This window comes from Triplophysa dalaica, chromosome 15, assembly GCF_015846415.1.
Source record: "Triplophysa dalaica isolate WHDGS20190420 chromosome 15, ASM1584641v1, whole genome shotgun sequence".
NCBI classification, from domain to species: domain Eukaryota; kingdom Metazoa; phylum Chordata; class Actinopteri; order Cypriniformes; family Nemacheilidae; genus Triplophysa; species Triplophysa dalaica.
Genome location: NC_079556.1, coordinates 9,752,640 through 9,779,943, shown reverse-complemented (window position 1 = coordinate 9,779,943; position 27,304 = coordinate 9,752,640). Strand labels below are relative to the sequence as shown.

At 43.2% G+C, this 27,304-nt stretch overlaps 1 protein-coding gene across 1 annotated transcript in view; it reads left to right on the top strand.

The window, feature by feature from the left end:
• ush2a (Usher syndrome 2A (autosomal recessive, mild)) overlaps window positions 1-27,304 on the top strand; it is a 202,067-nt gene that overhangs the window by 157,600 nt on the left and 17,163 nt on the right. The window contains exons 56-61 of the mRNA XM_056768674.1: window positions 217-324; window positions 699-882; window positions 4,289-4,446; window positions 8,683-8,841; window positions 9,279-9,441; window positions 13,209-13,563. Coding sequence (XP_056624652.1) covers window positions 217-324; window positions 699-882; window positions 4,289-4,446; window positions 8,683-8,841; window positions 9,279-9,441; window positions 13,209-13,563 — 1,127 coding nt within the window. The remainder of the gene's footprint in view (window positions 1-216; window positions 325-698; window positions 883-4,288; window positions 4,447-8,682; window positions 8,842-9,278; window positions 9,442-13,208; window positions 13,564-27,304) is intronic.

Sequence of the window (27,304 nt, the reverse complement as noted above, 5' to 3'; positions counted from 1 at the left end):
TATTATTGTATATTATAAATATTAATAAAATGATTTATTATATAAGATAGTTTATTAATATTAATAAAAAAGTTTATTATAACAGCTGTTTTTAATACATTTTTGCTATGTCACATCATCATGTACGGTATGTTTGTCATCTGTTAATCAAACATTAGAAGTACTTGTGTGATCTAGTATGCATGTTTAAGGCATTGTTACTATATGTATTTTTAGGTCTGCAGCCCCACACCAACTACAGTTTCATTATTGTGGCATGCACTGCAGCTGGCTGCGGAGCAAGTCAGCCATCTATGGGCCACACGCTGGAAGATGCACCAGCAGGTTAATGCACTCACTCACACAAACATGGATATTGAGTCACTAACACACATCACATCCTCTCATAAGTTTTTATAGAATTACATAAAGTGACATTGATTTTTAAGGTAGTAAGATATATTTGTGTGTGTGTGTTTGCATGTGTATGTGTGTATCTTGGCGAGAGAGAGAGAAATGGAGAGAATTTCCATACACACCGTTTTTAATTGTATTACCAACATCTTTTTACACTTCTGTAAGTCTTCTGTACTGGAACAGAACACGTAAACATTTCACAGAGTTTAAAAAAAAACTATGTACTACATTATACAGAAAAATTAAATGTGTCATCCTGGCATTCTTTCAAGCATCTGTCTCTTAATCTCTGATCGCTCTAGAATTATGGGCAGTTCCCAGGCACATACAGGTGAACTCCTCAGCAGTGGAGCTGTACTGGAGCCAGCCGCTCAAACCCAACGGCCTAATCTCCAGGTATCGGCTGCTGCGTGACGGAGTGGTCGTCTTCAGCAGCGACGGAGAAGAGACGAGCTACACAGACGCTGGCCTTCAGCCCAACACCAGGTTCTATCTATGAGCCATTAGCACTTGATGATCGATGCCATCTAATCCTATGTGTGTCTTAAAGAATCCAGGGACTCTACAATAACAGAGCTCTTTGGTAACAGACCCTCTCTGATACCAAATCATTAAAAGTTTTTAAGAGGAGCGAGCAGGGAGGCCAGCCAATGAGCAGCGCTGGCTCGGAAAGTCGCATTGATCGAGTTCCCCCGTGACCCGGGATAGCACAGCTACCCAGAACTTTTCTGCTGTTGATGGAGACAGAACTAAAAGGCTCTTACAGGAATAAATATGAAAGTTTAATTTATGTCGCGTTTAACTTTGAGAATGTAAGTAACCAAGCAACAGCAGAATCCATTGACTTTGAGGTTTCAGAAGTGAATGGGTACCACCGATGTTCAGTTTTAACATTGTTCAAAATATCTTCTTTGGTGTTCTGCAGAAGAAAGAAACTTTTACTGGTTTGAACGAAATGGTGACAGAATTATCATTTTTGGGTGAACTATCCCTTTAAGGATGCTTTGGGTAAATTGACCTGTTTTGGGTTCTCCTGACCCCATTCAGCACATCTTTTACGTTATGTAAGATGAAAACACAGCTAGACCGAGGTCAAAGAGTCTAACAAATTGGCATAAGGTGTTTTTTTTAACATAAGGTATAAAAAAAGTAACTTTTAAGATGGCTGTGGTTTAGCTGTGTATGAAATAACTAAAAATATAACCTAGATGATCATCGGACAAAAATAATACGTCTGCAAAAAAAGATATAAATATATTTTGATACGTTACAGAAATTCTTTTTTTTCACCAATGTCTTGTTGTTTATAATTATATCTTGGCATCTGGCAAATCTGTTGGTCGGCTGTAATCCAAAAATGCACAGAGGCACGCCGTGATAAATAATGAGTTAGTTTGCACAATATATTGTGTAAATATTTGCAATGGTTCAGTCTCATAAGCTGCTTAAGATACAGGATAAATCTGTTTGTTTCATTATTTTACAATCAGTGATTCTGAGATTGTTCCGTGCATTTTTATATCTATACAGAGAGAGACAAAGCAATATCTTTTTAACCCCTTTTTCAGTATGCAAATCTATTTCTATATGATTTAAACAGTCAAAACTATCTGTGTCCACTGATTGGACAGTTTGGACAGGTCATTCAGTCACATGACCTCCCTAGTTTAGCTTAATACAGACTATCCGCGGGATAGCCATGCCGTGTAATTTGCCATAATTCCAGATGACCTGCCAAAAGGAATTCCCTTCCTCTGTGCTATTCCCCGTTCCTCTCTTCTTCCAATTTAGCTCAATAAGGAGCGTTACAAAGGCGGACGAGTGCTTCATTATCCGGAGAGCTATAGTCTGATGTGGGGAAACAGTTAACCGTGAGCCTGGGGGGGGTGTTCTGCTAGCACTCCTGCTCATTGATTATTTATGACAATGTTGATTAGCTGTCACTTACCTCACCATCGTAGAAAGTCTCTGTGACGAGTGAAATATTAACCTTTCTCCCTCTGGGGAAACAGGTTAGCGGCTCACCACCACCTTTGATTCGCCACTTTGTGTTTATTTGACTTAAAGTATGCAACGTATACACCCGGCATCTGTTTCTGTATGGCTGGTCTCTTACCTCTCGAGTGTATGTGTGTGTGTGTTAAGCGCTCTCTGATAAATATGCCTCTCCAAAGCTTTTATTGCGCGTGATGAGCGTGGTATATAATGACTGATGTGACTATTTTAAAGGGATACTGTTGGAACAATAGTTAATGTGGAGGTATTAATGGCTGGCTATGGAGTTTATGGCAAATTAAAAGCCTTTAATGTTGAACATGACCCGCATACATTGCTTATTCAGACCTTTGCACTGACACCCATCTCTGTTTAAAAGGCAAATCTATCTTGTGAAGTCATGTTTGTAAGGAAAAGCCTCCTGCAGAGTGTTTTTATAACCCACATCAAGCGTTAATACATGCGCACGCACACGGGTCCCTTTCTATTCACATGCGTGTGCGTCCGGAGCATCTGTCACGCCTTTCAGAGATCACAGTGAAGGGGCTGATCAGCATTGCATTAACAGTGTCATCTGTTAAATAGTATCACATCGTATCGATCCGGTGGAGACTTTTCCAATGAATCAAGTCTAATGTAAAAGTGAAATTAAAAGGCGTAGGCTGTTTAGCTGTTGCTTTTTGTAATCGCTCCATTTATATCAGAAGCTTAATAAAATAATAGTATACATATTTAGATATAAATAAAAATATTAAAGTGATAGTCAAACCAAAAATAAAAATTCGTTTATCATTTATCCTCTTGTCATTTCAAACCGCAGAAAATTTTCCGCAGAACACAAAAGAAGATATTTTATTTAAAGTTGGTAACCAGACAGCACCCAATTCACTTCTATATTATGGACCAAAAACCAATGCAAGTCAATGGGTGCAAGTTAAAAACTTTTAATATTGTAAACAAGTAATGTTTATGTATGGAAAATGACCTATTTGTCAGATATGGTGACCCATACCCAAAATGTGACCATTATAAATAGTGATAGTAAACACACGCACAACAAGTCATGAACAAACGTACACCTGGAGCAGTGAGCAGCTATCACTGCAGTGCCCGGGGAGCAAGTGGGGGTGAGGTGCTTGCTCAAGGACACCTCAGTCGTTACCCGCCGGCCCTGAGAATCGAACCGGCAACCTACACGAGTCCGACTCTCTAACCATTAGGCCACGACTGCACTGTATTTAGGAAGTTAGGAAACCATTTCTTTATGTGATAAGATTATCATGATTTTATCAGAGTTTTCACGTGTCTTTTCATGCTGTAAGTAATTTCACATTGCTGTTGGGTGACTTTATGTAACTCCTGAGGTTTGATTTTGCTGAAATTCAACAGACACTTGCCAGAAATGGCAACAATACATCTAGAAATGCTGATTAAATGGAAATTTTAAATGGTCTTTAAGTTTTTACCAAAGCTTTATATACAAAATAACTCCCTGAAATACTTGATTCAGATCGGTCAATTGTTGTGTTTTATCATTTTTATTATGACTGCTAAATATGTTTGACATTAAGAAAGATTCAAATGTTTGGCTTGCATTTGTGCTTTTACAGTACACAACAACATTTGGTCTTTAGCGTCTTCTCAGCGCTCTGTTGAAAGACGAGCATCCTCAAACTAAACTGCGCTTGCTGTGAAAGACATGACTTAATGGCAGAATCAATGCGCCCGCCTCTCCTGCGTACAATGAATTATTAAACGCGGCATCGACTCTCACCTGAAATGGAGAATTACCGAAACAGAGGCGAATTTAACTTCTGTGACAGGAGACTTTTAAGCTAATAGCATAATTTAGTTTCGTGGTTTACTTATTTATCCCCTATCTGTCTTTGTTCCGCAGGTACGTGTACGAATTGGAGGCCACCACGGGTGGGGGCAGCAGCCTAAGCGAGGGGTACGTCATTCAGACCTCCGTCTCTTCCCCAGGAAGGATTCCTCAGCCGTATAATGTCAGCCTCCGTGGCCCCCGCTCCATCTTTGTTGCCTGGTCACCCCCAGGTAATGTTTACAACCTAATACACTATGCAGGCTCTCTATTTAGCACTCATGCAAGGCTGATTTATCCCCGCTCGGGAACGGGAGAGTGACGGCACGAGGGGTGGGGATTTATGAGTAACGTTGGGTGTAATTTAGCAGGGGCCCAACATGGTAGCGGTGTACATGCATCAGTGCGGGCCGGACGTAGATGGCTCCCACCAATCAATTAGCATTCAAACCTAAGTGACGGCTTTTTGTACATCTTGTGTGATTTAATGGAGAGTTGTGTGTAATGTGCTCGCCCTTCACCTGCGTATGCTCTCCCATCACTGTCCCATTCATTCTCTCGTTCCGCTGTTGCTGTGGAGTTAAGGGGAAGTTCAGGTATGGGATGTTATGTACTCATGAAGATTATTTACAATTGTCTGGAACCTGACAGACGACATGTATATGTTTGTTTGTTTGCTTGCTTGTTATTTTTATTAATTTAATGAATTTTGTCCTGCTTCGTGTGGTGCTCTCCTTTTAAAGCCCCAAAAAGCTGAGATCAAGTTTAGACTTTTTGTAATTCTTCAGGTGTTTCACAGAAGGTCTGTAATACATTGTAGACTAGAATGTATTTGTTTATTTTAGGTTCTCTGATTGTACTCAAACCAGGTCTCACTTGAACCCATGTACTAGAAAAGCAAGCTCCAACCCTGAAAGGGTATCTCGCTACAAATTTTTATGCTTAGGTTTTCTTGGTGTATAGCACTTAAGTGTCGGTCAACAGTTTTATGGCCCTCTTTCTGAAATCCAGGCTAAAGTCAGGCTCAAGTAGTCATAATGTAATTATGAGGTTAAGCATCAAAATATTTAGAGCCAAAAAATGACAAAAATAGGTAATGTGTGTTTATCGCTGTACACAATAGATTTTGTGTTTTAATTTTCATTTATAATAGTGAAATTAATTATTTTAATGATTCTGCTGAAATTCATGTTTTCATTAAGACACCGTATTATTATTTTTATTATTTAATTCAAATATTTGATTTGATTTTATTTAGTGGTGGGCCGTTAACGCCGTTAACGCAGTGAGACTCTTATCGCGCGATAAAAAAAATGTCGCCGTTAATCTATTCTCAAAGTTGGGTTGGGAGCTGGGTCTATACTACGCAAGCTATGATGACTTTCACCTTGATATTTTAGCGCGGATGTATACCAGCTTAACAGCACTGTACGGGGCGAGAACGAGATTTTTCAACTCGCGTGATTCGTGTCATTCGCGGAAGCAGAAGCCGCCTAATCATCTCATAACCAGGGCTTCATTCGCGCAGCAAGTAGGTCTATTGGCTCTTTGCATTAACATATAAATCACTCGCGCTTGACACGCCATTCGCGTTTGGTCTGAACACAACATAACGTTACTGTGAAATTACCGCATCAAACGTGACGTGCTAACATGGATGCAGCTATGAAGCCGCCCGGTTTGCTTCAGGGAATATTAATTTTTAAGAAGCTTCCCAATAGAAACATCGACAAGACTAAGGTTGTTTGCACCTTGTGCAATGCGGAATTGGTTTAAAAAAAAAACTTTCTCTCAACAGGTTCTGGTCTAGCTTTAGTTGAAACCAGTAACTTTGTATTGAGATCTAATGTATTATGGCTCCTGTATGACATATCGCTTGTTGCTCCCTCACTCTTTGTAAGTCGCTTTGGATAAAAGCGTCTGCTAAATGACTAAATGTAGATGTACTGTAGGAGCTCTTCCAGTCTCAAGTACCACCTAAACACAAATCATCCCTTAGCTAATGCGGAAGTAAACACAAGTTCATCTTATTGAACATAATTTAATTTTCATCACCAATTATCATAGTAGAACAGCTTTCTCAAGCAGTTTGTGATGCATTTTGGAAACAGGAGATGAGCCCCTGGTCTAATGCGCCACCTGGCTTGAGAAACCCGTTCTCAAAGACTTACTTTTAGTCATTATTTGGGTAGCACACATATTCTGAATGCCTTCGGCAGAATTCAAATGAGCCATTTTAATCTAGATTAATCTAGATTAATTTTGGAATTAATCTAGATTAATCTAGATTAAAAAAATTAATCTATGCCCACCACTAATTTTATTACATTCATGGTAATTTCATTTTATAATTCATATTTTATAAAAAAGCCAGAAGTTGGCTTCCTAAACATTCATTTCAATCCTTGACATGGCCTTGGTAAATATTACAGATATCATTTGTTATATTTTCACAGAATGTTTTTTTACATTATTTTATTATTATTATATTTTGACATTAGTGTCATATTATGTAGAGAAAAGTAATTTGCAAAAAACTTCGCTTGATTTAAGTTGTTTTAATTCTCATTTGGTTGTTTTGGTAAATGTTAAAACCAGTCAAGTCCAAATTGTGATATTTAATCATATTTTCATGCTGTAAGTAAACTATTTATATTAGATTTAATTAATATTTTATTGTATATTCATTTTATTATATAAACAATTGGTTGAATGGGTCGGTTAGCTATGTGCATTTAAGTGTAGCCAAGTAACGGTTCATTGGTAACCCCCCAAAAAACTAGCTAGACATTTTAACTTGCTAGCTAATGTAATTTACTTGTGTTTTTAATTTTTTTCTTGTTATCAGAAATATTCTAAAGCGACTCTATTCTTTTAAATGCAGTACCGGAAGTGAAGAGACACTAGAGTGCTCATGCGCAGTAACGTTTGTTTATATGCTTTGAATCCGTTTATAGGTTGGTTCTAAAATAAAAAACTTGAATTTACTTTAATAAAAATCCCTTCTCTATTGGATGGCTGTAGTTTTGTTTGTGGTTCTCATCATTTCTATTACAGACTGCAGCCCATAAGCTCATCTAATCAATCTGTCTCTGTGTTTACACTGTGAGGCTGAAGCTTTGGGCTCTTTGGCGCATCCCCCCACACATGGCCCGAGCGCCCCCCACATGGCAAGCCAATGTAAATTCTCTCTCCGTTGCTGCTCTGTGACCGTGTTGCGGGCTGACAGTACATAGATTCCTTGCCAGTCAGCCAGAATGCTGTTTTGCACGCTCACACCAACCACCCCCTGTAGCTGTCAGAACTGTGTGAATGCATTCTTTTCAAATCTGTATGCACATTTGTTTTCCTTCAAGAAGGTGTGCGTGCACGTTTTCCCACTCTCAAGAGTGATTTCATAGGCTACATTCAAGCAGTCCTGATTGTCTGCCTTAGATGTTCCATCTTTTGCTATTATTGCCCCATTAGGGGTCTCTCCAGCGAGAGGGTCCTCTTAAACAACCTCAATTACCCCATAAGAGCCCTTAAACAGTCCTGATACCCACAGAAAACATTTACATAGCCCGAATCTCTTATTGACTTTACATTCCGTGAGAGGCGAGCGAAAAATCTATGGCTTCAAACTACAATATCTCACGCTTGGTTAAGTCCGAATGCAGAAACCAGATGCGGTTTCTAAGCCGCACCTGTGCTTGATGAATCAGATCTGATGGCATGTTCCTTTTTCTTTCCTTTGTGCCATTATTTCTTATTAGACTCTCATTCGAGTTGAAAGTGCAAAAACTCCAAAGTCGGTGATTAGTTGTAAATAATAGAACTTAGGGACCTGCGCGATTGAACTTCTTAGGCAGGAAGCTTTGATCAAAGCGTTGTCTAATTCCAGCGGGTTTTTGTATCTCTGGCAAAAGACTACATCTGCTCGGGGAGACGGCAATGAAGGAAGTTGAATAATTTAACTTTTTCATTTGTAAAGATAATCAGCCCATTCTGAATACATCTCTGGTCTCATAAATGTTGAATAACCTATCAGGCTCCAGTTGCCGTAAATTATGAAAGGCGCTAGTGATGGGAATATTAACAAAGCATGGATGCCGCGACTCTCCATCCTTAAGTTCAAATGTATTACAGGAGATTGTGTGCGTGGGCGTGTGTTTCGGACGCCGGTCGGCTGGGGAAGCGTCTGGTTTCCCAGAAGGATGTTGAATCAAGGGCAAAGATTCCAGGAGTGACAAACACAGTTTCTGTCACTGTTTGCACTTAAAAAAGAATAACGAGTTCACATGGCTCTTCATACAATGTGATTTCTGACAGGTTGAACTGCTTGAGTGTTGGCAACATCATTTAGTGATTCTTACATACATTTAGGTCACGTTTTGACATGTTTACACTTGCTTAAATGAGCAGAATTATCGTCTGCTTATTGGCTGTGGATATCAGTTGTTGACCCTTTCTTTGTGTTTTTTTTGTAGGTGTATATAATTCAAGTGCACCTTTGGAATACAACATCCTGCTTAATGCGGGCACAGAGCGACCCCTCATTCGCCGGGCTGGACCAGAACACTTCCTGCTGCTACAGGGACTGGACCCATACACCGAATACCACATTCAACTTCAGGCCTGTCAGCCAGGTGCTCACCTGACACCTAACCAATACAGTACAATAAACACCAGGACAGAGACAATATTTAACAAATTAATCATGTAAGGTAGACATTAGAAATGTATTTGCTGGGGAAATGGTCAAATAAGAGAGTGCAAACAGGAAGTATTCTTACATAAAGGAATTACATTAAAGTAAAATTGACCCTATTGTCATTTCAAACCTTTTCTGTCTACTGCAGAACACAAAAGAAAATATTTTGAGGAATGCTGGTAACCAATCAACAATGGCCCCCATTGAGTTCCATTGAATGGGCACAAAACCACCAAGACATTTCCTTAAAATATCTTCTTTTGTTTTACACAAATTAAAGTCACATAGAATTTTTTATATCACTTTAAGCAGAAGATGTGAAAAAAAACACTTAACCATCTTAAAAGACTGCTTTTATCTATGCCTGTGCAGATGGTTGTGGTGTAGGACCAGGGGTGTCTGTTCGGACACCTGAAGCATCTCCATTGGCTCAGGACCCCCCAGTGCTTACTGCTATAGGTGCAGGTGTTATTGAAATACGCTGGAGTCCACCACACAAACCCAATGGCCTTATAACTAAATACTTCATATACAGGTAAGCAGTACAATTTCAGGCATTTTTTTTATTTAATTTGGACATTTGTATCCATATTTTATATCGTTGTTCATTTCGAGCACCTTTGGGTTTATTAAAAGCTGGATTTTGGATGTAGGTCAGTCTAGACCAGGCAAACACAAAAACAAAAGCTTGCACATCACCAGCAAAAATGCCTAAAATTGGTCATATACATCAAAGCAAAACAAGGTAATGTCAGCACACCACAGCTCCAAAAAATATAATTGGTATCCAACGTGAACATGCCGGGACACACCACCTTGAGTGCCACGACACGTTCCCTTGAGTGGTAAAACACGCAGCAAAATGTTTCTTTCAATAGGAGAAAACCAAAGAAACCGGGACTGAAACATGCAATTATTTACTGAAATTAAAAGCAGTTGGACTTGACGGTGATACTTACGACTGACATAGAATATTTAAGCAGCCATTTTGCTGAGTGTTTCGCCACTCAAAGGAACATGTTTTTGTGTTTTCATGTGGTGTTCACGTGGGAAAGTGACGTCACATGCACACCCTCTATAGACTTAAACAATTCTAGGATCAATAGAATAAAACTGCTGCCGGCAACATATATGAAAGCATTATTATATCAGTGGGTAGTTTTGTTAATGCTTGCTTATAAACATAAGAAAAAATGTTCAGTCTCTAAATAAAATATCTTGCTAGCGTCTAAAGGACAGATATTTTGTCACTACCGAGGATGTCAGATTGCACTTTAAACCGGTACTTCTTTATCAGGGTACTTCTTTGTCAGAGTAACATCGGCGAAGTGCTTGCCTGGGTGTGCGTGACATATATGTGCGTGTCCATGTTAGGGCATGTTTGAAAAGACGGCCGGAAACGTAGCGGAACACAAACAGTAATTATGCCGTGACCTTGAGGTGAGCAGGCCAATCACTGCTGGTTACACTTGTCAACAGTTTCTGTATGACTGACAGCGGGAAAGCGCAGAATAGAGTACGGAGTGCTTATGTGGATATCAGCTGTATATCAGTGACTGTGCTATCTGAGCGAGGAGAAGAGAGAGAGGCTGATGGGCAGCTCTAAATGGAAGATGACATCGCACTGCTGACTTTGATTATTCCGGGCACATTCGTTGCCGTTAGAGACCAATATGAAACAGAATGCCGTGATTCTCGTGCCCCGCGCGGAGGGGATAAAGCACTGGCTGACATGGTACAATCACATCAGAATGCTCTGCTCAGCTGCGTTCTTCAAGGAGAACTGGGGGAGCTGTGCGCCGGGGAGATGCTAACTCTATCATTGCGCTGCCATCATTGGCCTTATGGTCGGAAACAATGCACCCGAACATGAAACTTCACCAATTTAAACCATACGGGTTTTGAGTTGAAGGATTTCAGACATTGATCCGATTAAACCACAAATCGAGATCTCTTCTCGACACATCTGGTCCAAGGAATCAAAAACATTGTGTACAGCAAGTCCTCCTTGTGGTTTTGTGTGTGCATGTTACTAATATGGTAAGGTTTTAGTCAAGGGCATCATGGCTTGTTGACCAATGTCATTCAAATGCAAGGTCAGATCAACCTAAGCGCGCATAAATCTTAAGAAAATATCATTAGCATAGCCGCAGATGCCAGTGCATTGCGAAGAACGCATGACTGGATTTCACCTCAGCCCTGATTTGGGAGCGGATAAACCCACATCACATTCATGAGGCAGAGAATTCACACATGGCTTAAAGGACTTGGAGTATTATTGTATCTGCTCATCTTAATACCAGCGATCAGCCCCGCGCTAAATGTAATCGCTTTAATGTGCTATTGTGTATGTATTCAGCTCATTGGAGGTTATCTGAGACTTTAAAGCGAGTCTCCGCTACTCAGGGGTGTTTGTTCTGAGTGTGTGTAACCTACAGTACACAGGGGAATGAGGAATTACCTGGGATAGTCTTTTGCTGGCGTACAGAATTATTGTAAATTAGTTTCTCAAAATGTCGCTGTTTATATTGCATTCATGTAGTTTCAGATGTTGGCGGTGAGACAATACAGATGTTTATGTGATTAACGCTAGGTGACTGTTACATCCTAAAAACAGCTGGACTTCATATCATAAATAAATATTTTTCTTCTTTTCATTAATTTGACGTACTGTAATACTAAGGCATACAGATTAAACATAATAAAATATGAAATATGTGACCCTGGATCATAAAAAATGTCTTAAAGAGCACGGGAACATTTTTGTAAAAGACAAAAATACATTGTATGTGTCAGAATTATTGATTTTTTTATGCCAAAAATCATTAGGATATTAAGGAAAGATCATGTTCCATGAAGATATTCTGTGAATGTCGTACCTTAAATATATAAAAACTTTATTTTTGTAAATGGATGCCCTACCACAGTGCCCCTTATTATATATTAACAACTTCATAGGCAATTTTCTCAATATTTTGATTTTTTACACTCTCGGATTCCTGAGTTTTAAAAATGTGTATCTCAGTCTGATAGTATCCTATTCTAAAAACTCATACATCAATAGAAAGCTTATTTATTCAGCTTTCGACTCATGTAAAAATCTAATTTTCGAAAAATTGATCCATAAGACTTGTTTTGTTGTCCAGGGTCACATATGAGGAAGGGAACAACAACAGTGGACTCAACAGAACATTTGTGCCATATTGACACATATGTAGCTCAGTGGTAAGAGCATTGTGTTAACAATGCAAGTTTGTGGGTTCGATCCCAGGGGATTGCAAATACCTATGTAAAATGTATAGGATAAAGCAATGTAAGTCGCTTTGGATAAAAGCGTCTGCCAAATGCCTAAATGTAAATGTAAGGAAGAGGCTAAAAAATAAAATGAAAAAACAACACTCTAAAAAACGTTGGGTTATTTCAACCCAGCAGGGGTAAAAATTAACAAACCCAATAGTCGGGTTATAATTTAACTTATCCAGTGTTTTCATCCCAATATGCTCAGTTGTTTTAACCCACGGGTGGCTTAAATATAAACAATTTTCTTTAACCCCAAGGTTGGGTTTATCCATTTTTACCCGTTGAAATAACCCATTTTTGTTTTTAAGTGTATGACTTGTTGGTGCAGATAGAAAACCTAACCTTACATTAATGTTATAAGAAGAGCTTAATAGGAAAATAGAAAATAAAAAATGTGTTATAAAACTAGTGACATCATCAGTGTGCATTAAGAACGCAATTGTTTCCTGACTTGCCCAAAGTTCTTGTATTATAGTTGCAGTGTGTGCGAACAGACTGCTGTTTCCAGCTGTGTGCTGTAGTTTAGCTCCATGGTGTTAGACGTTCCTGTCCCCTGCCGGCCTCTGTTTGGTTTTATTTTAATGCGCTGGGTGAGATTAGGCCGTTGCGGTGCGAGTGGGGCTGGCAGGGGCCACATTAGAGCGTTGAATGTCATTTTCTCCAGCAGCATGGAAGCCAAGCCTCTGATGTGGAGGAATTAACGAAGCTTGAGCGAAGCACAGCACTCTGCCTCTTCCCCTTACCTCCTCTGTGTGTTCTTCAGCCTCTTTTCTCTGCGACCCCCACTGGATTGATTGTTTTTCTTTGGGCCTAGCTTTAAACCGGAGCTGTACTTTCATTTGATGTTTTACGGTTAAACAACATACAGTAACACTACGTTATAGAACAAGCAGCTTCAATTTGAATGACTAGAGTGTAATGTTTTTATCAACAGTATTCTTTTTATGTTTTTTCCTTGATTTGTCATAATATTTAATGTCATCTTAACTTCTTCTCCTTTAGGCAACCGATAGGAACTCAGGAAGAGCTGCTAGTCTTCATTTGGACCGAAGGTGCCCTTAATTTCACAGATGCCTCTGACTCCCTTTTACCATTCAGAGAATATGAATACAGAGTCTCCGCCCAGAATTCGAAAGGCTCCGCCTCCAGCTCCTGGGCCTTTGCGCGCACTCTGGAGGCAGAACCGGAGGGCATGGATGGACCCACTGCCCGTCCCTCCAGTGCCTACTCTATTCTGCTAAGCTGGACCGAGCCGAACGTGCCGAATGGAGTGATTTCAAAGTACAGATTGGTGTATCAGAAAATACCCAAAGATCCAACGTTCAACTCCACAACTATTACCGCTCTTACAGTAACGGTAATGTACTTATACTTACAGTTTGGATTGCTGTCATATTTTAACTATATGCAAAGTAATGCCGCATCGTACAGCAGCCACACAAATGAATTTCTCCAAGATCTGTAAAATTAAGAAGCTATATGTTTTTGTGTAAAACACAATTATTTTTAGAAAATTATTTTTTTAAGTAAATTCAAACTATTCACGGAACAAGATTAATCTGAAACTGGTTTATTTAAACCTTATAGTTGCTGAGATGCAGGCTTGGGTAAGTCACTCTGAAAAAGTAATTAATTACTAGTTACTAATTACATATTCAATAGTGTAATTAGATAACTGTACAAATTACTCTCTCCAAAAAGTATTTAATACTTATTACTAATCGCCTTCTATATCCTACATCAACCTTGATTAGAACTGATTCAATGATAGACATAAAACGGCGTATTAAATAAAAAAAAAATTAATGTAATTGATTCTTATTAACTGAACATGGTATACAAATGTAAGAAGGATACATTAAAGCATTCATTTTTAAAGTTAGGCTTATAATTTTAATGTCATTTCCACTATTGTATATATTACACAATATTTAGTTCAATTACATAAGAAGTAACTGTAATTAAATTACAGAAAAACTAAGAGTAATCTCTTAATTTACTTTTTCTAGGGGAAAGTAATTAAAATACAATAACTAATTACCTAGTAACTAGTTACACCCAACACTGCTGAGATTCAACCCTTGTGACAACTTTTCAATTGTACTTGTGTATGCTCTAGATTGCTTCCACAAAGATGATTTCATACATGCCCACTGTGATTATATTTTACTGCACACATGAAATCTCTGTGTCTACTGACCTACTTGCAACTTATTTCAGTTCCTAGATCAGCTTCTTCATGTTAAGGTTTACTGTCTCAGCATGAGATCATCTATCAGTGATCAGACCATAACTTGCATGTTCAAACCGATTCCTCACCCACCACCGTTTCCTCCCACGGAAGCTGCCGCTGTGATTCATGACAATTTTGTGTTTGACACAAGGAAAAATAGTTCGCAGATTCTTCGCAGGTGCTCGGGAATGCACATCGGCCAAATTTTAGGCTTCAGTTTGAGATCCCGTTCCAACCATTGTGAATAGAGCCAGCTCGCCCCCTGATAGCAGCAACACCGCAGGGGAAAGAATCCAGACCCCACTGAGGAGTTCAGCTTCCCCCACAGAGCTCTAGATAGATGCCCGACTAATAGGCAAATTAATTATTTTGGTAGCAATTAATGAACGTCAGGCAGGATAGGCCCTTTATCAGAACCCCTCTTTTCTACCAGAGTAATTTAGAGTTGCGCTTCTACTATTCTCTTGGCAGTCCTTTCACTTTTTCTTGACCTCCAGAGGTCGGCCGCTGTGGTGAATACGTGACGTCAGTTTGCAGTTAATCAGCTTGTAATTAATTTTCCACGTGTCCTCGGCCCTCTGGAGTTATGACCCCGGCTTCTAATGGCTAAAACAGATTCATCATTAGAAATTTGTAAATTTTTACTCTTTATTTTTCAAACAAACTTTTTTCCCTTAATTTACATGATAGTTATTACGAGATTTAAAGTTTAAGTGTACATGTCAGTGTATTTAAGTCTAGTTAGAAATTTAGTTTTTTGTTTTTGTAGGGTTCATGGCCAGTATACAGTACATTACCCCCCTTCAGACTATCATTTCATACACTTTCTTGAAAGTAAAAGTAAAACAATTAACATAAAAAGTTGGTTAATACATTACGTTCTATATATTTTGTAATTACATTATTAATTTAAACTTGGATATTCCACACAAAAGCAAACTTATGTAAAGAAATGGCTTCAAAATATAAATATTCATTCAGATGCATTGTACTGATTATTCCCATGTGTACTTTCTGAAGACACTGTCCAATCGCATAACACCTGCCACAGCGAAATTCTTATGTGGGTTTTAGTGCAATTTCTCACGACTACATTTAATCCATCGATCGTGCTGAGTCTTTTTTTGGACCCTGACTTTGTGCTATATCAGCTGTCCGTCTGCCATGTCAATACTTGGCCTGCAGAGGGGCATCATATTGATTTTGCTGTTGCCAACTGTTGAGTGGCCACAGGTTAATGTTCTATCATGAAATTAAGTTGTTTCTGTGTTTGTGGATTATGCACAGAGAAAATCAGCGTTCATCGGTAGCCTGTGCTTTTCAGTCTGACAGTGATTTAAATGTTCACAGAATTCTTAGGATCATGGTGACATCACAAAGTTACATAATAAAAATTATTAAAATATATAATATATTTTAATGATACTTCCATGATTGATTTTGCAACAATTTAATAGAAATGAATGGTTTCTGGCACTGTTCGGTTACCAACATTCTTCAAAATATAGTGGTTGGAATGACAAGAGTTAGAGTAAATGATGACAGAATTTTCATTTTTGAGTAAACTATCACTTTAAAACGTTTGTACATGATCATTAAAAGTAAGATTGATGTTCAGAAGTGCAGTGTTTTTCTGGATCAGTTAGAAGAGACGTTACCCAAGAAACAAACATACTGATAAAATGCATAACTTGAATCCACTGCGAGTGGATAAAAATGTCTCCCAAATGCATAAACGTAATATACTAGATGAGAATGTAGGCTTATTGTGGAAGATTAACCGTAAACATTTTGTACTGTAGGTATAGATCAATTGAAAACCAGGCTAAAATCTCAGAATCTAAAGCTGCATCTGAATTTGCGCACTCTTTCACTCATTCACTATTTCCTATGTAGCGAATGCTAAATTGTCCACAATATGGGGAAGAAGTGAATGAAAATGAGTGGATGATTTCAGACACGGACGAAATATACCTAGCATCACACCGCTTAAATTACACCTGTGTCACCGATGTTAGGGCCGAGGGCCAATAACCACACTCCGGAGGAGCAGACACCCGAGGACACCAAGAGGCGGACAACAAGAAGTGGATTTAAAAGGGTAAGTATTTTATTAACTTAAAACATTAAAAGCAGTGATGCAAATGTTCGTGGGTGAGACAGTGGCTTCCTTCGTCTCCTCGGAAGTGTTCGTGAGACAGGCAGCCGACAATGCTCAGACTCGGCTGGTGTGTAAGTTCACAGAACAGTCCAGGGGATGACAGCAACTTCTCCTCTTCCCCGAGGGACAGACAACGACGGTGTTCGGGCTCGGCTGGTGTGTAAGTTCACAGAACAATCCAGGGGAGAACAGCAACTTCTCCTCTTCCCCGAGGGACAGACAACGACGGTGTTCGGGCTCGGCTGGTGTGTCAGTTCACAGAACAAACCAGGGGAGGACAGCAACTTCTCCTCTTCCCCGAGGGACAGACAACGACGGAGTTCAAGCTCAGCTTGAGTCCGTCGCCACTCCGGGCACAAAGGAAAACCTGAACACAGCTTTAGGCAGATCAATTAAAAAGGATCTTCATATGCAGACGTCAATTGTCATTCATCTCAGTTTCTGGAGAAACACAGTCGTTAGACCTCACCACACTCGTGCATAAATCACTCTTAGGAATCCTCACACGTGTGTATTTCACTCTCTCAGACACTGCAAACTCACTTCATCTCCACAGTGATTAGTCGACCTGTTTCTCCTCTTGCTGTAGGGTGAATGACTCCAAGGATGGCGACTGCAGAAGTTTGACGTGAACACATCAGCGACCTTCCCCTCTGCTGTGTAATCTCTTCCCACTAGAACACCGATCAGACATCCAACCTTCAGCTCTCTCCGGTTGCGCCGCCGTCAAGACACACACCAGCCCAGATACACCACCCCTTGCTTGCCCAGAACACCACTCTTTTATACACCCTCGTCCTGAGCGCGTGCTTCAATGAAGCGCAGCTTAATTCGCTTCAGCTGCCGCTTGTTATGGCCAGCAATCAAGCCACCCGGTGACACCCTCCCCCACCGGATCCGTTCTAGTCCCGAGAACGGGGTCCCGACTCCCATTCTCCGTATCTTGCAGGGGGTACTCCTCTAGTCTCCCGTTGGGAGCGTCGAGCTGGGGCCTCGGCCTCCCCCTCCCTGGGCTCAGGAGTGGGGGCCCTTCGGATCATAGGCCAGCCCACCCAAGTTGGTACAGGGGCCACAGGTGCTGGCGGCGCCTCAGTCTCTTGTCGCAGGTAATTTGGACAAGGACGCAGCAGGTTTCGGTGCAGGACTCTCACAGGGCCTGACTTACCCTCGGGACGGATGGTGTACACGGGTTGGTCAGGCCTTTGCTGTTGCTCCACTACGTAGGGGGTGGTTTCCCACCGGTCGCTGAGTTTACCCTTCCCCTGGCGCCGGTTATCCCGCACCAGTACCCGTTCTCCGGGTAACAAAGGAGCCTCTCGAGCGGTGCGGTCGTACAATCTCTTGTTCTTCTTTGCTGCTGCCTCCAGATGCTTGGTTACCTTGTCATAGGCAGAGTGGAGTTGACGATGGTGTCGGTGTACCCATTCAGTGGTGGTGGCGGGGGCTTCAGCCGGGACTGCTCCTAACAGCAGATCTGTGGGCAGGCGCACATGCCTCCCAAACATCAGGTAAGTCGGGGCATACCCCGTTGTGCTGTGGATGCTGTTATTATAGGCCTGCACCAGAGCCGGCAGGCTGTCCGTCCAGTAACCTTGATGGTCTGCATCTAGTGTTCCCAGTAGACTCAAGAGCGTCTGATTGAAGCGTTCGCACCCTCCGTTCCCCTGTGGGTGATAAGGCGTGGTGCGGGTTTTCCGGCATCCGTACAGACTGCATAGCTCCTGGATGACACGGGACTCAAAGTTCGGCCCTTGGTCAGAATGGAGCGTCTCGGGACATCCAAAGGGCTGGAAGACGTGTCTCCATAGGGCACCGGCAGTGGTGGCGGCGGTCTGGTCCAAGGTTGGTATGGCCCAAGCGTACTTAGTGAACAAGTCAGTCACTACCAAGATGTTCTGGTAGCGGTCTGCTGGGCGACTTAAGGTCAGGAAGTCCATAGCCACCATATGTAACGGGGCTCTGGGTCGCACCGGAACCATAGGGGCCCTCACGTCTCGTCGGGACTTGAACAGCGTGCAACGGGGGCATCCTTGTACATACCTCCCCACCGACTCTTCCATACCACTCCAAAAGAAGTGCCGACGCAGTAGTGATACTGTCCGTTCTTGGCCCTGATGTCCTAACTGGTCATGATAGGCCTGGAGCAACGGCTGAATTTGGGCTTCAGGCACCACCACCTGAGACACCATCTCATGGGTCCTCGAGTCCAGAACAGACCTACAGATCACACCATCTCGCAACTTCAGCCTCTTCCACTGCCCCAGAAGCTTCTTTACCCTCACCGGATGTCCCTGTCGTTCCTCCACCCCAGGGAATTTGTTCCTCTCCAGGTAAGTCCACAGGGTAGCCAGCCCTTCATCCTGCTCTTGCCGTTCCCTCCATCTATGGGGGTCCCATCCCCAATTTGCTGGTATGCCTTCCGCTCGTGCTCCAGGTGCTTCCACCACTCCCACCATCAGCCCTTCTTCTGGTTCTGGCCCTGAAGTTCCCCCTTCCCTAGCTGGTGGTAATCGGGACAGGACATCGGCATTTATGTGCTCTCGGCCTGGTCGATATTGTAGCCGATAGTTGAAGTTGGCGAGCTGGGCCACCCACCGCTGCTCCACCGCTCCCAGCTTCGCGGTCTGCAGGTGTACCAGCGGACTGTTGTCGGTTACTACCAGCACTTCGGCTCCCCACAGGTAATCCTTAAACTTCTCGCACAGAGCCCACTTCAGGGCCAGCAGCTCAATTTTAAAAGAGCTGTAATTGGCATCGTTCCGTTCAGCAGGGTGGAGGCTCCGACTGGTGTAGGCAATGACCCTTTCTGTCCCGTCTTGTCGTTGGGCCAGTACGGCTCCCAGCCCGCTATTGCTAGCGTCAGTGTAGAGGACGAAAGGCTGGGTGAAATCGGCGTAAGCCAGAATGGGGGCCTGCAACAACTCCTGCTTGAGTCGGTGGAAGGCGGTCTCGCACTCCTGACTCCAGGTGATGGTAGGGGAACTTCGGCTCCGCGAGGTACCGGTACCGGCCAGCAGCTGATTCAGGGGTTTTGCAATTTTTGAGAAGTCCTTTATGAAGCGTCTGTAGTAGCCGACGAATCCAAGAAAGGACCGTACCTGCCTTACGGTCTTCGGAGGGACCCAGCCCTGCACTGCAGACACCTTCTCCGGATCAACAGCCACTCCTGCAGCGCTCACCCGGTGCCCCAGGAACTGAACCTCTCTTCTGAGGAGCTGGCATTTCCCGGGCTGGAGCTTCAGTCCATACCGTTCCATTGCCCGGAAGACTTGCTCCAAGTGTGACAAGTGACCATTGAAGTCAGGGGAGTAGACGATCACATCGTCTAAGTAAACCAAGGCGGAGTCCATCAGCTGCCCTCCCAGGCATCGCTGCATGAGCCTCTGGAAGGTCGCAGGAGCGTTACAGAGGCCGAAGGGCATACGATCCCATTCAAATAGGCCGAAGGGGGTGGTAAAGGCAGTCTTCTCGCGGTCCTGTTCCTCCATCCTCACCTGCCAGTAGCCACTCGCTAAGTCCAGGGTAGAGTACCAGCTGGCGCCGGTCAGTCCCGTAAGGGAATCCTCGATCCGGGGCAAGGGAAAGGCATCCTTCTTGGTGACCAAGTTCAGTTTCCGATAGTCTACACAAAACCTCCAAGAGCCTGTCTTCTTGCGGACCAGGACAATTGGGGCGGCCCATGGGCTGCTGCTCTCCCGGATAACTCCCCGTCCCAACATTCCTTTCAGTAGGGCTCGTACTTCCGTATACAAAGTCGGAGGGACTGGGCGGTATCGTTCTCGACTGGGTGGGGCGTCTCCAGTAGGAATGGCGTGCTTGACTATGTCGGTGCACCCATAGTCTTCGTCGTGGGTGGAGAAGACGTGTTGCCACTTGGCCAGTAGACTCTGGAGTTTGCGGGTTTGTTCTTCCGTTAGGCCCTCTCCTTCCAGGGACTCGCTCTGAAGGTGGCCCGGCATGCCCTGTGCAGTGGAACCAGGACGAGACTCCTTCTCCGCCAGGCCAACCACGACCACTGTGGCGCTCACTTGGCAGAAGCGGACCTCCTGCTCCTCCCTCACCTGGTGGGGGTCTACAGGCGTGATACGGGTCAGTCGTTGGTGACGGTACAGATGGACGGGGTAAGTATTCGGGTTTCTTACTTTAACTGCGACTCGGCCCCGACGGGCTACTGTTAACCCCCGAGCGACTTCAACAGTCTGGCACTCCCAGTGGGGTTCAACAAGGAGGCAATCTTCAGGGCCATAGGTCCGACCTGGCAGCCGAACCCAGACCACAGCTTCGCTCCGGGCAGGGACAGAAACAGCATACCGGCAGGCCACCCGACCCACGTCCTCCCGGTCGCGTTGGAAAATCGCCACCTGCACCCGCCGACAGTCAGTCACAACACGCTCCCACTCCTTCTCGGCTGTGGAGGTGTAACGAAGAGGTCCAGCCTGGAACAGTTCCTCCCAACAGTCCATGATGACATTCATCCCTAACAGGGCTCGATGTTCTCCCAGACAGGAGTCTCGCACGATCACTACCCCCTTCTTCGGGATTGTGGTGCCGTGAATTTCGAAGTTGGTGACCTGGTATCCGATGTAGGGGATGCGCAGGCCATTTGCCCCACGCAGGGTGAGCCAAGGGACTTCAGCTTCGGGTAAGTGATGAGCATCAAACAGATCTTTGGACAAACTCTCAGACAACATAGTGACCTGGGACCCTGTGTCTACCAGGCACCGAACAGTAACGCCATTGATCTTAATCTCCAGGAGGGGACAGCGTCCCACTAGGCCGTCTCGTGGAGCTGAGTCCACACAAGGGTCTATCCGGGGGGTCCCGACCACTTGACCCACAGTGGCCGGTCGTTCTAAAAACCCCCTTGCGAGCTACGTCGGGAACCGCATTGGCGGCTGTAGTGTCCGGGCTCTCCGCAGGTGTTGCAGATCGGGCGCCCCTGCTCATCCCACTGGAACCTGGAACTGAACGGACGGCTGGTGCGTCTTCCCGGATCTCTCCCTCCGTCAGAATACGAACGTTCTCGAGGTAGGGGCAGGGGCTCTGGCCGTCCACGGCGGAGTTCTCCAAGAATGGATTTTGAGAGTTCGGCCATTTCTTCTCGGACGTCTTTCATTAACTCCGCACGTAGGGTCCGCTTCCAGTCGGTCGGTTCGGGCTGTGTTGGGGCACTCATTCCACTTGCAGCCATACACACCGGTGTTTCTACAGTCTGATGGTGATCTTGTTCCAAGGCTAGGGCCTCCTTACGTACATCTTCGAATGTCAGGGTGGCGTCCCTTCGAAGCTGTAACCTCAGACTCTGTCGTCTTGGACCTTCTCGTAACCCCAACAGGAACTGGTCTCTTAACAGTGTCTCTTCCTCTCCCAGTCCATGATGTTCTCGATTCTTCAGCCTGGAGAACAGTTCCCGTAGTCGCAGAGCGAATGCTCGCAGTGTCTGCCCAGGTACCTGCTTACAATTGAAAAACTGCGTTCGTAACACTGCCACCGGAGTCGAATCACCGTATTGCCCAGACAGAAATTCGAATATGGCCCGTGTGGTGGCTCGGACGGCTTCAGGTGCTGCTCGGACTTCTCTCTTCGCCTCCCCCTCAAGTGAATTCAAGACAAACTGTATCTTCTGGGCTTCACTGAGCCCTTGCAGTCCGGCCAAGTACTCCACTTGCGCCCTCCAGTCCGAAAAACTCAACTCAGAGCCAGATCCACCATACTTTTGAGCCCACGGAACTCCCATGAACATAGATGCCATCGGCTGCCGGACGGCTGGCAAGTCCTCGTCCGCCATCCTGGGTCCTCCGGCCGCTCAACTCCGAGTGGTAATCCTGCCGACTACGCCAAAAGTGATGTCACCGATGTTAGGGCCGAGGGCCAATAACCACACTCCGGAGGAGCAGACACCCGAGGACACCAAGAGGCGGACAACAAGAAGTGGATTTAAAAGGGTAAGTATTTTATTAACTTAAAACATTAAAAGCAGTGATGCAAATGTTCGTGGGTGAGACAGTGGCTTCCTTCGTCTCCTCGGAAGTGTTCGTGAGACAGGCAGCCGACAATGCTCAGACTCGGCTGGTGTGTAAGTTCACAGAACAGTCCAGGGGATGACAGCAACTTCTCCTCTTCCCCGAGGGACAGACAACGACGGTGTTCGGGCTCGGCTGGTGTGTAAGTTCACAGAACAATCCAGGGGAGAACAGCAACTTCTCCTCTTCCCCGAGGGACAGACAACGACGGTGTTCGGGCTCGGCTGGTGTGTCAGTTCACAGAACAAACCAGGGGAGGACAGCAACTTCTCCTCTTCCCCGAGGGACAGACAACGACGGAGTTCAAGCTCAGCTTGAGTCCGTCGCCACTCCGGGCACAAAGGAAAACCTGAACACAGCTTTAGGCAGATCAATTAAAAAGGATCTTCATATGCAGACGTCAATTGTCATTCATCTCAGTTTCTGGAGAAACACAGTCGTTAGACCTCACCACACTCGTGCATAAATCACTCTTAGGAATCCTCACACGTGTGTATTTCACTCTCTCAGACACTGCAAACTCACTTCATCTCCACAGTGATTAGTCGACCTGTTTCTCCTCTTGCTGTAGGGTGAATGACTCCAAGGATGGCGACTGCAGAAGTTTGACGTGAACACATCAGCGACCTTCCCCTCTGCTGTGTAATCTCTTCCCACTAGAACACCGATCAGACATCCAACCTTCAGCTCTCTCCGGTTGCGCCGCCGTCAAGACACACACCAGCCCAGATACACCACCCCTTGCTTGCCCAGAACACCACTCTTTTATACACCCTCGTCCTGAGCGCGTGCTTCAATGAAGCGCAGCTTAATTCGCTTCAGCTGCCGCTTGTTATGGCCAGCAATCAAGCCACCCGGTGACACCTGCATGGCTTTATAACTGTAATGAATTTTTTTTCACATTTATTGTAATAGTTTATAATACGGAGAACCAAAAAACAGTTTGTCATGTTTATTTACCATAACGTTTATTTATAGCTGTAATGAGCAAGCCGGTGAGGGCACGGCACGAAGCCGGTGACTCGAGTGATAATTGTCAGCTGCACATTGCACCGGTCTCGCATCTCTCATGGAGGAGATCGGACGCATAAATTGACGAGCGACACGAGTGTACGATGAGTGAGAACCAGGCTTGGACTTTTGTTTTTTATGTTTGTGTGGTCGGCAGTCGACCGTGAGGTAGATGTCGGCGTTTTGCTTTCGTTTGGTTGTGTGTTTATTTGATTGAAAGTTGGTTAATGTTCGCCGGTCCCCGCCTCCTTCTTCCCGTTTACTTTGATCTTTGCTACAATAATGTTTAATACAATTATTTAATAACACTACTGTCTATAACATTCATTAAATCTGTTCATTTTTAAAGAGGTAGAAAATAATTGTCTACAAGAACAAACACAAGCGTATAAACGTACATTTGTGGCATTAACGGTATCTTTTCTCCAGGGGATTTTAACCAAGTGGTTGATTCACGTTGCATCATGGGAAACAGTGAGTGTACATCAGATGTGCACTCAAAATCTGCAGTGCACTGTGGGTAAAAGTAGTGAAGGAATGTAGGGAACAAGTTTTTGACACGATATAGTGCTCTATATAGGAGGGAGCGAATTCGGACACAGCTTAATTCTGAGATAGCCTTATTATAATTTCACAACGATTTTAATATTTGACATTCTTAGTTTTACTCGGTCAATATAAGATATTCCAAGGTTATAATTTTTTACAGAATGTTCTTAACACTATGTAGGATGATTTTATGCAGAAAAGTAAGTACCAAATTATCAAAGAAAATGACTTTAGTAATACAGTCTCACAAATGGACGATAAAAATAGACTTGTGCTTGATATTTCCTGTTTGATATAAGAATTGTCCTGTTTGGACACATGGGACGAGTGGACCAATCAGATAGTGGAGCAGATGGTGTTATGTTTCTCAGTAGCACTTTTGCAGAGAAGAGGTTTCCGGTGGTCTGAGAACGGCCATGCGCTCTCTCGCTCGCTCTCTATCGCACTTTATTTTGGTGGGTGGGGCTGCTATTGATCTCTGGCTGTGCTGTGTGCAGTACCTCGTGCCAGTGTGTGTGATTAATGTGGACGTCATGGCGGCGGGACTGAATGAGGCTACGGAGCACAGGCGGTCTGAGCCGCCAAAAGATTCCTCCCTCACCATGTGCGCAGACGCCCCTCATTACCAAACACTTATCAAGCCTACATGAGAGATTAGGCAGGCCCAGTCACAGCCAGCACCATACCTGCTCCCTCTTTCTCTATCTCTCTCTCTCTTTTAGCTCTCTTTTATGTTTATGTTTTAATCTTTTACTTTTTCTGCTGTTTTCTCGTCCACTTTTTCACTTCCCTTTTTTTTCTCCCTTTTCTATTATTCTTACCTATCAATTCTCTCTGTTTTTCGTGTTCTGTCTCTCTCTCTCTCTCTCTCTCTCTCTCTTTCTCTTTCTGTTTTCCTATTTTTCAGTATCTTCCTTCTCCCTCTGTTTTTTGTGAGCTCTCTCTCTCACACACTCTCTGTCTCTCTCAGTCTCTCTCTCTCCCCCTCCTGATCTTTCCAGATGTTGCTCAGCATCCCCATGAGAACCCCAGCGATGGGAGATGTATTAATACATCCTATTGATTAGATCAGGACCCCTGACAGTCATTTGCAGAGATACCATCTGGCTGCTGTTCCAATGCCTTCACCCAAACAGGACGTGACACCTTATTAATCTCCACCACCGTTCCGTAGACGCTTCGCCTTTTGCGCACAGAAGCCCAACTCTGTCGGAGTGGCAAGCGGAGATGCAGGCGGACCTGAAGGGTGCAAGAAATTAAGGTTATTACACAAATTGAGCCATATGGTCCAAATATTTCAGAGCTGAAATTTACTAGGCAATAAAAATTGCTCCTGCCTTCCTAATGGTGTAAATTACAGTTTAACCATGGCTCTAATGATGTCCTTCTGCTGCCTGTAACCACTCTAACATGAAGGACATTGTTTAAAAAATGCGGAAGAAATAAACCAGGGGGGGTTCGGAACACCAGCGGCATGTTTACAATCTGTTAGTTTATCATTAAGAACACAGCGAAGAGTGCATAAACATGATGGCCACGCGTCGGACCGTGTCTTTGCGTAGCCTCGTATACGTGCGGTCTGATCCGAACAGAACCCGGAGCTGCTCGATTGAGCCCTAGTGAAACCCGGACTTGCTCATTTGCAGAAAGGACAAACGTAGGGGAGCTTCCAACGGGCTGCGGGGTTTTCATTGTGGATTCCTCTGAGCTTGTGGAAGTTTTGTTATCTTTTAGGTGTTTGCCGGTAAATGGGGCTTGCGACACACAGTGTTTGTGGTATTTTAACATCTGAATTACATACATGGATGTTCAGTAGTGTTAAATGGTTGTTCACCCAAAAATATATATACTTTGTGATCCATATCTGTGGGACACAAAGGAAGATATTCTGAGAAATGTGTCTTTGGTTTTTTGTCCTTATATTGGAGGCCAGTGTTGTTTGGTTACCCAAAAAATCTTCTTTTGGGCTATAAGGAAGAATAAAATAAAATAATCTGTGGAGTTTTATAGATAAAATAACATAGTAAACACATTATATATTTATAACTCATACATAAATATAGAGTAGTGGTTTGCTTTTGTATTTTATGCATTCAAAAATCTGCTTTTGATTTGTAATACTGCATAAACACTTGAGAGTGCCTTTTAAATCTAATTTCTGATTTAAGGGTCTGAAGTTAGGGGTATACTTGACTGTGCATGCTTGTGTTTCTCTTTTCTAAATGCTTCTTCTATCATTCATATTCTTGATTGTCACACACACTTGGCCGTAAACGGTACTGTTTTCTGTTTCAGCCTGTGTGTGTTTGCATGCGTGAGGGTTTGCTTCATCAGACACCAGCTCGGTCTGAAGAATCTCAGTGATTCAAGAGCTCTCCGTCTGATTGAGTCTGTCCGAACAGAACTTTACAACTAAACCACAAATAAAGGCATCTCAGGCACTGGGTCATAGTCTGTTTTCATTATAGCTGAACAAATGTGTAGATGGGTTGAAATGAAGTGTGTAGAACCTCTCAACAGTTGAGTGCTAAATGTGTAGGAATGAGATGAAGAGAGGGGTTGGACCTTTAAAGAAATGTCATTCTTTGCATTTATTTATTATGGGTATCTGTTAGCTATAATGTATTTGGGTATCTGTGTTTTAGCATCTGTGTGGGTACAAACAAATTAATTTTTGCTAAAAACATATTTGGGTGCCAGGCGTTATCTTATTGGCTGAGTAATTAGCCAATCACTGCGTCTTGGAGGCACTGCTTCACTTGGGATTTTTGGCCAATAATCTGACTGTAGTGATCAATATTCTATATAAGATATTTTAGAAGATTTGAAACCTGTTATCAGTAAATATTTTTCGTAAAATAAGCAAAAAGCATTAGTTAGCATGTACATATAAAAAATCAGTGTTCAATAATTATGTATACATAATATTGTCCATATTTTTGTGATAACAACATTAATACAACATTCCAATCATAAATCATATATTTTTAAAAAGCAAGCATCGTTAATATACACTATTGATACTGTTATCTTTTTTATATTTAATATTTTGACATATTTTATATTTTATATTTTAATTTCATATTTTGACTTTTTTTGCAGTTGGCCAATGCAGGCTACT